The 12,809-nt window shown below is 39.6% G+C and overlaps 1 protein-coding gene across 12 annotated transcripts in view; it reads right to left on the bottom strand.

The window, feature by feature from the left end:
• Positions 1-12,809, bottom strand: part of ABCC8 (ATP binding cassette subfamily C member 8) — a 139,864-nt gene that overhangs the window by 82,755 nt on the left and 44,300 nt on the right. For all 12 annotated transcript variants that reach the window (XR_012668890.1, XR_012668889.1, XM_075129362.1 and 9 more), the window contains 2 exons: positions 9,794-9,928; positions 8,055-8,217 (listed from right to left, as the gene is read on the bottom strand). Coding sequence is in view for 10 of the 12 variants with exons in the window: in XM_075129362.1 (XP_074985463.1) it covers positions 8,055-8,217; positions 9,794-9,928 (298 nt within the window). In the remaining 2 variants the exon portion in view is untranslated. The remainder of the gene's footprint in view (positions 1-8,054; positions 8,218-9,793; positions 9,929-12,809) is intronic.

The raw sequence follows: 12,809 nt of genomic DNA, 5'->3' as shown, positions 1-12,809 counted from the left end.
GAAGCTAGTGAGGAACAGTGGGGAAAAAAAAGTCCTATTTAAATATAACACACGAAGGCAAGCAACAGAATATTGACAAAATGCACAAGTGCTTATATTTAAATGCTAGAAGGATAAATACTAAGATGGGGGAATTGGAGTGCCTGGCATTAAATGAGGATATTGATATAACAGGCATCATAGAAATTTGGTGGAATTAAGATAACCAATGGGACACAGTAACCAGGGTACAAAAATATATAGGAATGACAGAGTGGGTGGCATCAGTGGGAGAGTGGCACTATATGTGAAAGAAATCACAGAGTCAAATAAAGTAAAAATCTTAAATGAACCAAAGTACCGTAGAACTATAGAACTCTGGATAGAAATTCCATGCTTGAATAATAAGAATATAGTAAGAGGAACATACTACCAACCACCTGATCAGAATGGCGACAGCAATTGTGAAATTCTCAGGGATATTAGAGAGGCTACAAAGGCAGAAACTGCAAAAATAATGAGGGATTTCAACTATTCTCAGATTGACTGGATACGTGTCACTTTCGGAATGGATGCAGAGACAATATTTCTATACACATTATATGACTACTTCATGAAGCAGCTTGGAACCCACAAGGAAAGAGGTAATTCCTGATTTAGTCTTAAGTGGAGCACAGGATCTGGTCCAAGAGGTGAATGTAGCTGACCTGCTTGGAAATGGTGACCATAATGTAATTAAATTTAACATCCTTGTACGGGAAAAATTCCAAAGAAACCCACTACAGTAGCATTCAACTTCATAAAGGGGAACGACACAAAAATGAAGAAGCTAGTTAAATGGAAATTAAAAGGAACAGTCACAAAGGTGAAATGCCTGCAAACTGCATGAAGACTAGCTTAAAACATTATAATAGATGTTTTTAAACTAAATGTATACTCCAAATTAAAAAAAAAAACCACAGTAAGAGCACCAAAAATGCAACCATGGCTAAACTATAGAGTAAAAGAGGTGGTTAGAGGCAAAAACGTATCGTTTAAAAACTGGAAGTCAAATCCTAATGAGGAAAATAGAAAGGAGCATAAACTCTGGCAAGTCAAATGTAAAGTATAATAAGGCAATCCAAAAAAGAATTTGAAGAGCAACTAGCTAATTACATCAGAAGCAAGAAGCCTGCCAAACAGTCAATGGGACCATTGGATGATCAAGGATCACTCAAGGACTCTTCACATTAGTCTTTGCTACAGAGGATATTGGATATGGAGGCCCCCACAGCCATGCCATTCTTTTTATGTAACAAATCTGAGGAACTGTCCCAGACTGAATTGTCAATAGAGGAGGTTTTAGAACAAACTGGTAAATTAAAACAGTACTAAATCACCAGGACCAGATGGTGTTCACCCCAGAGTTCTGAAGGAACTCAAATATGAAATTGCAGAACTACTCACTGTGGTATGTAACCTATTGCTTAAATGAGCCTCTGTACCAGATGACTGAAGAGTAGCTAACATAATACCAATTAAAAAAAAATCTCCAGAGGCAATTCTGGCAATTACAGGCCAGTAAGAATGACTTCAGTACCAGGCAAATTGGTTGAAACGATAGTAAAGAACAATATAATCAGACACATAGATAAACATGATATGCTAGGGAAGAACCAATACGGCTTTTGTCAAGGGAAATTATACCTCACCAATTTATCAGAATTGTTTGAGGACGCCAACAAGCATGTGGACAAGAGTGATCCAGTTGATATAGTGTACTTGGACTTTCAGAAAGCCTGTAACAAGGTCCCTCATTAAAGGCTCATAAGCAAACTAAGCAGTCATGGTGTAAGAGGGAGGGTCTTTTCATGGGTCAGTAACTGGTTAAAAGTTAGGAAACAAAGTGTAAGAATAAATAGCCAGTTTTTACAATGGAGAGAGAGGTAAATAGCAGGTTCTCCCAAGGATCTGTACTTGGACTTGTGGTATTCAACATATTCATAAATGATCTGGAAAAGTGGGTCAACAGTGGCATGGCAAAATTTGCAGATGATACAAACTTATTCAAGATAGTTAAGTCCTAAGCTCACTGCAAAGAGCTACAAAGGAATCTCACTAAACTGGGTCACTACGTCACAAAATGACAGATGAAATTCAATGTTGAAAAGTGCAATGTCATGCACATTAGCAAAACCAATCCTAACTATATGTACTAAATGGTGGGGTCTAAATTAGCTGTTACCACTCAAGAAAGAAATCTTGGTGACATTGTGGATAGTTCTCTGAAAACTTTCTTTATGTGTTCAGTGGCAGTCAAAAAAGGTTAACAATGGTACAAACTATTAGGAAAGAGATAAATATTAAAACAGAAAATATCATAATGCCACCATATAAAACCATGATACACCCACACCTTGAATACTGTGTGCAGTTCGGGCCACCCCATCTCAAAACAGATATATTAGAATTGGAAAAGGTGCAGAGAAGGGCAACAAAAATGAGTTGGGGTATGGAACCACTAAAAAGACTGGGACTGTTTATCTTAGAAGAGAGACAACTTAGCGGGGATATGATCAAGGTCTACGAAATCATGCAAGATATAGAGGAAGTGAATAGGGAAGTGTTATTAACCCTTCATATAATACTAGAACTAACAGTCACCCGATGAGAATAGGCAATTTTAAAACAAAACAGCAGGTTTAAAACTACCATAAAGTAGTACTTCATACAACACACAGGCAACCTGTGCAACTCATTACCACGGCCTGTTGTGAAGGCAAAAGTATAAATGGGTTCAAAAAGGAACTAGATAAGTTCATGGAGGAAGGTCCATCAATGGCTATTAGCCAAGATGGTCAGGGAGGCAATCCCATGTTTCAGGCGTCCTTAAACCTCCAACTGCCAGAAGCTGGGACTGGATGACAGGGCATCGATCACTTGATAATTGCCCTGTTCTGCTCATATTCTCCGAAGCATCTGGCCACTGTCAGAGACAGGATGCTGGGCTAGATGGACCATAAGGTAATACATTGCTTCTTTCCTTGGGGGTTCCAAGCTGTTCCATGAAGCAGTCATTTAATGTGTATAGAAATTTTGATAGACAGACAGGCAGACTGGAATGGTAGAGTCATCCATTCTAATGTTCTTATATTTTGGCTTGGTAGAATTTGATTTTTTGGGGGGTTTTATTATTTTTATAGCTATCTATATTTATTTTTAAGCATTGTTTCCAATTATTGATTTACATTTTCACAGTTCAAAATTATGGGTTCTAAGCATTTTTTTCAATTTTTATTGATTTAAATTTTCACACTTATAGGAAATTAAAAGGGGTCACACAATAATTATTTAATGTTTTTAATCTCAATTTCTGCTGTCATTAAAGTTTTATAACAGTTAAAAACTCAACTGTTTGGAATAGCCTTCCAAGGGAAGCAGTGGGGGCAAAAGATCTATCTGGCTTTAAGATTAAACTCGATAAGTTTATGGAGGAGATGGTATGATGGGATAACATGGTTTTGGTAATTAAATATTTATGGTAAATAGGCCCAATGGCCTGTGATGGGATATTAGATGGGGTGGGATCTGAGTTACCCAGGAAAGAATTTTCTGTAGTATCTGGCTGGTGAATCTTGCCCATATGCTCAGGGTTTAGCCGATCGCCATATTTGGGGTCGGGAAGGAATTTTCCTCCAGGGCAGATTGGAAGAGGCCCTGGAGGTTTTTCGCCTTCCTCTGTAGCATGGGGCATGGGTCACTTGCTGGAGGATTCTCTGCTCCTTGAAGTCTTTAAACCACGATTTGAGGACTTCAATAGCTCAGACATAGGTGAGAGGTTTTTCGCAGAAGTGGTGGGTGAAATTCTGTTGTGCAGGAGGTCAGACTAGATGATCATAATGGTCCCTTCTGACCTAAATATCTATGAATCTATGAAACTGTCAACATCAGCTGTCATAATATACAAAGCAAATATCCTCAAATCAAACTCTAAGAAGATCTCAAGCAGTATTCTCTTACTTTGCCTATCTGTAAATTCCAAATATTATTGATGGAAATATTTTTTCTTCAGTTCATGTGTGTACAAAGAAGTCGATGTTTACTGACATTTACCGATAAAAATCTACTTCTTCCAAGCCTAAGCATATTATAAGATACCTCATTGCATCTATCATAGGAAAATACCAGTAGTTTCGTAACACTAAAGAAAGAGGTTAACCTCAATTTTTATTTATATCCATTCCTGTCTTTTCCTCTCACCAGGCTTAGTCAATGTTCAGACAGTAAAAATATTCCCAAGTTATTTTATCTTCTCCTGCGGAATGTCCTCATTTGACCCTCAAACAATTCTGGCTGACTCCCTGGCTGTCCTTTTTTGGACATGAACTCCCAGAAGGATTTAGTGTGCTGTTAGACATTGGTAGACGATCCTTCCTGTTTTCAAACATTAAAAAAGATCTGTAATGAATCCTGAAAATGTTCTCCATTTTTTCATGTTCTATATGTTTAAAAAAATGAATTTGTCATGTTAATGCAGCTCTAATTCTTATTTAGAGTATTTGCATTAATTAATATTGCATATATTTATATTTCCAGGCAAAAACTTGGTTAAAGCTAGAATTAAATTGTGAATATTGATCAATAATTAGGCAATTTTTTTGAAAGGAAAATGATTTCTCCCCTCCGTTCCCTCCCAAACAACCCACAAATGTTTAAAAGCCTGGAAAATTCAAAGTCAAGTTTACATTTAAAAAAAGATAAAATGAAATTTTTGTGCTGAAGTTCAAAACAACCTCAACTCTGTCCCCCATGACCTTCCTGCTGCACAGTTGTCACATGTATGAAATATGGAGAAATTATGATGCAGGATAAGGAATGTGTTCCTAAGGCCTTTAAGAAATTTGCATCCTGCAGCTGTTGGTTTCTTAAATCCACTAAGCCACTGTATTTGAAGTTTACCTGTGGGAGTTTTGAAGTAAATAGATTTGATTTTTGTGCATGTCTAGGCAGAGAACACAGCAAAGTTTGGTCATGGATAGACCCTCTTCTGCTGCAGACTGCCCACCAGCAATATTCTCCTCCAGCATATGATCATAACAGTGACCTATCCAACTGATTCACTTGCGGGTAGGGGGAAAATGGTTGTTGTGGGCAGGACTGGAGGTGAAATCCTGATTCTATGGAAGTCCATGGGAGTTTTGCCAGTTATTTCAATGGGGCCAACTAATTTCTTTAAATGAAACTATTTTAATGGTGACAGAGACAAGCTTTCTTGCAACCGACATGCTACAGCTGCACTGCATACATTTGTGAATCTCTCATTTACCAGCATTGTGTGAAAACTCACAGGAGGCGGTTGTGCTGCTGGTAACAAATTCATTGTTAAAAAAGTCAAAACTTGCTTTTCACTGAAAATACTTTGCATCACTGCTAAGCTGTCCTCCTTGGTTTGATTCTGACAGGGGCAATTTATCAAATCGATGGTAAGAGCCTATTTCCAAGAAAGTGCCTGCAGCATCCACTGCAGTTCCCTGCAAATGCAAAAAATGCATTTGTGTACATGAGTGAAGTGACAGACATTTAACTACCAATCTGTGTATTCAAATGAAGGTTCTCTTAAAGCCACTTCTCACTGATATACCCATAAATGTTGCAAATGCATTTATTGTGATCCACTGAAAATCTGTCCCTCAAAGGTGAGGTATACTCAACTGCTTCCTCCTGTTCAGGTTATTGGTTAAGTATAGATAAGATACCATCTTCAAGATTCAACGTTCAGAACATTTAAAAACAAATTCTAGAAAATATCCAATTTCTTCTGCTCCCATTGTCCTGAAAAATGTCTATCCTTCCTCTTACCCAGTGACACACAAAGTGTCTCCAACATATCTCTCACCCTTTTCCCTTTACTTTTAAAAATAAAATCTTACACAGGCAACACATAGCTTTATATAGAGAGAAAAAGAGTGAGGATGACATCATCATGTATTATTACTACATTCTCAGGTGCAATATATATTTTATTGTGGTGAATTATGGTGATACCAGGTATATAGATACCAACGCTTATATACCACAGGGATAACTACCTTAGAAATTTTGATAGGCAGGCAGACTGGAATGCTAGAGTTATCCATTCTAATGAATTATGTTTACCTGATCAAGTGTTCTGCAAAACTCACCAAAATTAATTTCCATTGCTTTGTATTGCCAGGATAATAACCAAGAGTCTCCATCAAGTTTATCTCCACCTAGTTAATATCACAATAGTGCTATTTTTCTGTGCTGTTTTGAGTCACTATTGTGATTCTTAAGTTATTACTGGTGCATCATTTTTGGAGCTAATTTGTATGGACACATACTTGTATTTTTACACTATTGCTTTGAGACAATGAGGTTGACAAGTTTTCACTTATGGATGTGAACAACAAATAAAGAATATATATAAAAGACGTCTGAAACCCAGACAGCAGATCTAATGTTGGTTATGCCTGTCATTCTATTTATATCTATATTGAGAAAACTAATGAGTTCTGTGCCTTTATAATCTCCGTATAGCCAGAGCGTCAGCTAATGTAAATCAATGCAGCTCTATTGACAGCTTAAGGGCAGGTCTACACTTAAAAAGCTGCAGTGGCACTGATGTAGCACTTTAGGGAAGATGCTACAGTGCTAATAGGAAAGCTTCTCTCATTGGCATAGTTAATCCACCTCCGTGAGAGGCCGTAACTATGTCGATGGGAGAAGTTCTCCCATCAGTATAGCGCTGTCTATACCAGGGGGCTAGGTCGTTATAACTGCATAACTCTGGGGTGTGGATTTTTCACACCCCTGAGCAACTTAGTTCTACTGATGTAAGTTTGTAGTGTAACCCTGGCCTAAGCTAAAGCAGCAAAGGTGCAGATACTCCTGACCTGAGGTTATAGGAACTTTTTACAACCTCTTCAATTATAGGCTTGGCTCAGCTCAACTCAAAGAGAGAGTAAATGCTTTACAGAAGGCTAAGAAATGAAATAAGATTGAAGAGGGAATAAAAAAAAAGCTGGAATGCTGAAAATTGCTTGGGGTCTCGCAGCTTCACACATCCCCAGAATGCTAGGATCCTGCTGAGAATCACCATAGTTTCATAAGGAAACCATCTAGGTTTTTTAGCTGTCTTCTGTTCATAGGAAAACTCCCTATGAAGTCACAGGCCCAGTTAAAGCAGCAATTAGGCAATTACTTCTAGTCTGTATATACAGGAACTTTTTACAACCCTAAATGATGCACAGCAAGACACTGTGTTGTCCTGAATAAAACCAAGTATCTCTGCTTTGCCTTTGGCACTTCCCAACTCCAGTAGGATCCTATTACTGTTCCTCAGGCAGCAATACAGACTGCTTCCGCTGAGAAACCTCAGTTACCCTAGCCAGACAATTCTCATAGTGAAAGTGCTATACAAGCAGGCTTTTTCACCAGTGCATCACAGTGCAGCAACAGGCCCTAAATCCACTATTTTACACAAGATTTTGTAGGTTGAAGTTCAGATAATCCTGGATTACTGGGGCTGTACAAGAAATTGTGATGACTTTTCAAATCTGCAGACCCACGTACAAACGCTAGCTTAATTTACACACATCACAAAACCATCACATGACTGACACTCTCCATTCCAGCGAGGCTCAAGACTGAAAAAAATAGAAAAAGTGATGCTACACAGGATTGGGGAGCATAGGCAGAGCCAGATGAGGCAGGCTGCACAGCACTAAACTCCCCCAGGGAGCCCTCCTCTAGCTGCTGCTATTTGTCCTTCACCCTGACCTCCAAATTCACATTTTGTAAAAGAGAAAAAATTCCATGGATCACCTGAACTGACATTTTTTTAGATATTTAGTTTCTTTAGCCCATTAAGGACCTAATTATTCAGGGCACACATGCATAAACCTCATACAGGTAGAACTCTTTTGAATCAAAGGGAAGATCTGTGTGCACAGTAAGGAGTATGGGATCAGACCCTAAAGTGGTAGGATCTATGCCAGCTGAGAAATGGTAAACTCATTAGGAGGTAATAATGTACCAGTACATGAGCTCATCAGTGTGATAAGGAAGCAACTTACTTGATACGGAGGTATAGAGAGCAAAGGCCTTAAGGCTAGTCATTTCCTTTTGCCGGGTTTCCTCCACACTGCTGTGAAAGATGTGTTCCCACGCATAGAGTTTAAGGAGTTTAATGCCCCGAAGCATCTCATTTGTTTTCTTCAGTCTCTCATTGGAATATTCCTGCAACAATTACATGTAAATTAATTTAAGGAGGATTACTAGAGCACCTTAGAATGAGGATCTGTGTCACCGTGTAAGCTGCCTGCAGTCAACAGCAGGTTGCGTACAGTAATCAGTCAATAATATCTTCAATGGCTCTGTCCATTCAACTTTCCCTTTCTAGGGGTGTGATTTTCAAAAGTGTCTAGGTGACTTAGAAGCACAAAGTCCCACTGACTTTCAATGGGACCAGTGCTCCTAAATCACCTAGTTCCTAATGACAGTCTCACCCCTACATGGGCTTTCAGTCACACCAAGGGGTTGGCTTCTAGTGCCAAAAGTGTTTGCTGAATTTTCACTGTGTAATGAAATATCCCCACGTAAGTAATTCTCAGTAACTGCTGACAATCTGAAATAAACATTTTTACATGGTAATTAAAAGCACAGACTGCTCCTGTATAATGTGCTAGTAATGATGTGCTAAACTGAACACATATGTCATTTCAAAATTCTTTCCTTTTTCTCCAAGGCAACCCATTATTGCTCAGATATGGGAATGAAGACCACACATCTAGATGAGTTGATACTACGAAAGGTATTTGGAGGTGGGGATACGTATGTATAACTCCCATTAATACTCAGTGCTACGTGTGCATACTGAGGGCAAAGTAGATCTAAGGGAGAAAAATCTTGTCCCCGGACCCCCTAAATGGGCTCACATGGCTGGAGAGGCAATGAACTAGTGATTCTACTGAGTATAGGGACAGGCTTCAGAGGGGGGCTCCACATTCTTTGTGCGGTGAAGCACTGATCCGTGGCAACTTGGGCTGCAGCAGTGCAGGCGATTGGGTGGGGGAGAATTTAAGTGCAAGTCCAGGGCAGGGTTAAGGGATGACCAGTGGCTATGCAAACTATGGGGTTCTACTGATCAAACCCCCGCATGTATCATGCTGCTAGTACTTTTCAGAGGCTATAGTAACAGCTGAGATGTGTTTGCACAGATACTCTGTGACAATGGCGCTGGAACATTTTTAATAGTGAGGGTGCTGAAAGCCAACCCCTTTACCCCTGTTCCACCCCACCCCACTGAACTGAGGCCAACAGCTGGGACCCTGGGCGTGTGTGGCTGGCAGCCGGGCCCCCGGGGGTGCTGCAGCACCCCCGCACCCATCGTTCTCGCACCTATGCTCTGTGACTTGGTTCTGAGTTAGAGTGAAGGAGTCCTTCTCCCTATGCCCCCCTCCAACTAGGTTCATTTTTGGGGCTTTCTATGGGACGAGCATTTGGCTCTATTATGTACAATAGCATTTCAGTGGACAGAATGATCATTGACTTAGTTTTAGTTTATAAGATGGGAAAGGAGAAAAATGATCAAATCTCAAGCTACTTACTGTAAAGAGAAAAAAACAACCCTGTTTAAGAGAATAAATCTAAGACAAATTGTGTCCTTACTGCTTCTCTTTTCATCACTTTCACATCCTGCCCTTGACATTCTAGATTGTTACAAAATCTTTGCCAGGTAGTATTTGGTCAATGTCATAGGCTTCGCTTTGCAATTCTAAATGCAGACGGATGAAGAAATACCAGAGATACTTACTAATGTGCTTCTTTGGGCCTGTGAGAGTTTTGTTGCCACAAAGTACTGGACAGGTGCAAGCACTATAATCACTACTGCTCCAATTAAGGCACTGATTCCAAGCAAGTAGTAGAGCAGAAGCACGCCTACAATAATCTGATGTAAGAAAGGGCGGAGAGACAAGGAATTACCTCAATGTATACGCACAACAAAGAATAAGCAGACAGTGAAGGCCATAAGTGCCCCTGGATTGTGTGCTGAAAAACAGCAATTCACTATGACAAAGCCTGCCTCAGGGTTTCATGTACAACCCTGGGAGTTCTGCTTGATATGCTGCATTGCTAACCTACCACATAAAGTGTTTAAAATCATCAAAGCTATGCAATCTCCAAGGAAGGCATGTGGTCTGAACAAAGATGGGCGGAGTAGAGGTCAAGCCAAAGTACAAAAAACCCCAAAAAACGAAAACCCAAACCAAACCCAGCATTATGGTCAATTTACTCTGCTCAGAGTCCCATTAACTTACTACTGGTAGAAAAAGCACAGCTTGGTGTGGAAAAATATGGATGTTCCAGTGTGACTCTAAATAAACATACAAGGATCTTCTTCAATTGGTGGGCTGTGTGTTTTTAATCTCCGATTGCAAGAAGTTTAGAAAAGCTTGCTGTACATTTCTGTACTGCCTGGATTCCCTGCTACTGATAGTACCATATACCGAATATTGCAGTGCTCTGTACTGCAACAAAGCACCATAGGTGCTACAATAAACAAAAAAAATAGTTGAAAATCTTTTCATTTGGTATTTCTTGCCATGCTGTTGACAGTTTCTACAGCCCTTCCCTGCCACACCCCCCGCCATGGTAATTGGATGACATGATGTGTCCTTTATTGCACGTGCACAGTTTTGTCACAATTTTTGGCAGATTTAAGGTCTCCCCCCTTTTTTTTTTTAAATTAACGGGAAACCTACAGCTCCAAGTTTGATCTCAATCTTTCAGTCCATGATGCGTCAAAAAAGTCTAATTTAATTCATTGGGTTTTATACACACAGAGTGGCAGTTTCCCACAATAGAGAACAGTATTAAAGAATGTTAAAAATACAGTTGATATTTTAGTCATTTTGAATTTAAAGCAGAGAGCAGGATATTATATTGTGCAGCGATGGCCCTGCTGCAGACAAAGGCCACACTGTACATTATAATGTACAAAGAAATAAGGAACAAAATCATTGGAGAATTCATGCCACCGAGAATCTCCACCTCAGATAAATTCCACTGTAAACTTGTAAGAAGTTTCATGATCCTACGTGTCAGACACACAATCCTTTAGCGAATGGAAACAGCCGAAGGACAAAACGTTCATTGCCAGTCTATGCTGTAGGTATTGAAGTATAAAACTGCAGTGTAGATTGGAGAGGAGAATTTTTCCCTTAGATCCTATAAACATCATTATAAATGTAACCCATCAGGCAAGACGTTCCCAGAAATGATATACTAATGTACAAATGTGTGAACAACTTGGGCCACTGACATTCTATCCACCACAGCTTGTATAAACTAAACTCTAACCTTCCACATAAAATGAGGGCATAGGACATAAGATAAGAAAATCAATTTCATGTGCCATTTCCCTTAAGTTTACTAAATTATATTTTTAATTATTTCCCTAATACTTTGCCTAATGTTTTCTCTGTATGGGTTCAGTCCTATAATGCTTACACATGTATAACTGCCACTGATGTCAGAGTTACATTCACGTTAGGAGAGTAGGATGAAGACCAAGCACATAGCTTCCACTGATATTAATGGGAGTTATGTGTGCATATGGAGAGGAAAACAGACTCTTTATTTTGCCCATTACAATCTGAGCTTTTTCAGTGGGTTAATGCAAAGCTTCCTTTGACCCTTTGCAGCCTTTCCTCCTCCCCACACCTCTGAATAATCCTTTGGCACATCTCTGCAGATTATTTAAAATGTATTAAAAGTTGACAATGCATACTTTAAAAAAAATTGCAGCGTTTACTTAGAAAAATACAGAGTCATGAAAGGTATAAGGGAGGAATAGTACACGCTGGACGGGAATCCTCTAGGAACAAAAAGTTAAATATTAATTGAAATACACTTTACAAACTGTTTGCAGTCATAAGGGTGTGATCCTACAAGTCTTCCATGAGCATGATTCATAGCAAGCTGAAGTCAATGGGATTCTTTCCACTGACTTCAGTAGGGTGTGTTTCACTGTAGAACTGCCACTGAAGACCTCAATGTCAGTTTCTTGCATGGAGTTGTTTGTAGGTAGAGGCCCTAAATCAGTAAGGGGCAGATCCTCCCACCCAAGAGAGAGTCTTGGAAGGCTGTGAACACGCCATAGAACTCTTTGTGAGGAGGAGCCTGGCAGCACAGCTTCAACGAAGGCCAGAAACCTCGTGTATTCTTGAAGCCAGTGCAAAGGCACAAGAACTCCAAGTAGACAGCCGTAACCTTTGTGGACTGCCAAGGTCCATACAGTTCTCAGGGGATCCACTGATTCTGGGGATGGAACAGAGAGAGGAGGGGGAAACCCATTTATTTTATCTGCCAGAGACAAACTTTGTGCTCTGCAAACTCATGAGATTCACTGTCCTCACTGTGGGAGTGGCCAGCATCTGGGACAGCAGGACTATGATCTTGTACTTTACAGTTGATTAAAAGTGATCCTATCCTCACCTTCTGCCCCATACTGTGATACAAGACATAAATGTCTTCAATATACAAAGCATACATTGGACAAAAATACCTTTGCAATACAAGGGTGTGGATATTAGTAGCTGAAACATCTAATTATCATTGCAATGAATTCTAATCCTCATCATATAAGACACCACATAATCATGATATGCAGGGTTGTTGTAGCTGTGTTGGTACCAAGGTATTAGAGGTACTATCAGTTGGTCCAATAAAAGATATTACCTCATCCACCTTGTCTCTCTAGAAGAGAAACTCGTCCTTGTTCTCAGCTCATTCAAATGTTATCTGGCAGCTAGCAAGTAGTTCTATCA

This window comes from Caretta caretta, chromosome 6 (genome assembly GCF_965140235.1).
Source record: "Caretta caretta isolate rCarCar2 chromosome 6, rCarCar1.hap1, whole genome shotgun sequence".
In the NCBI taxonomy this organism is placed as follows: Eukaryota; Metazoa; Chordata; order Testudines; family Cheloniidae; genus Caretta; species Caretta caretta.
Note: the sequence above shows the minus strand (reverse complement) of the source record. Positions and strands in the feature narration are given on the sequence as shown.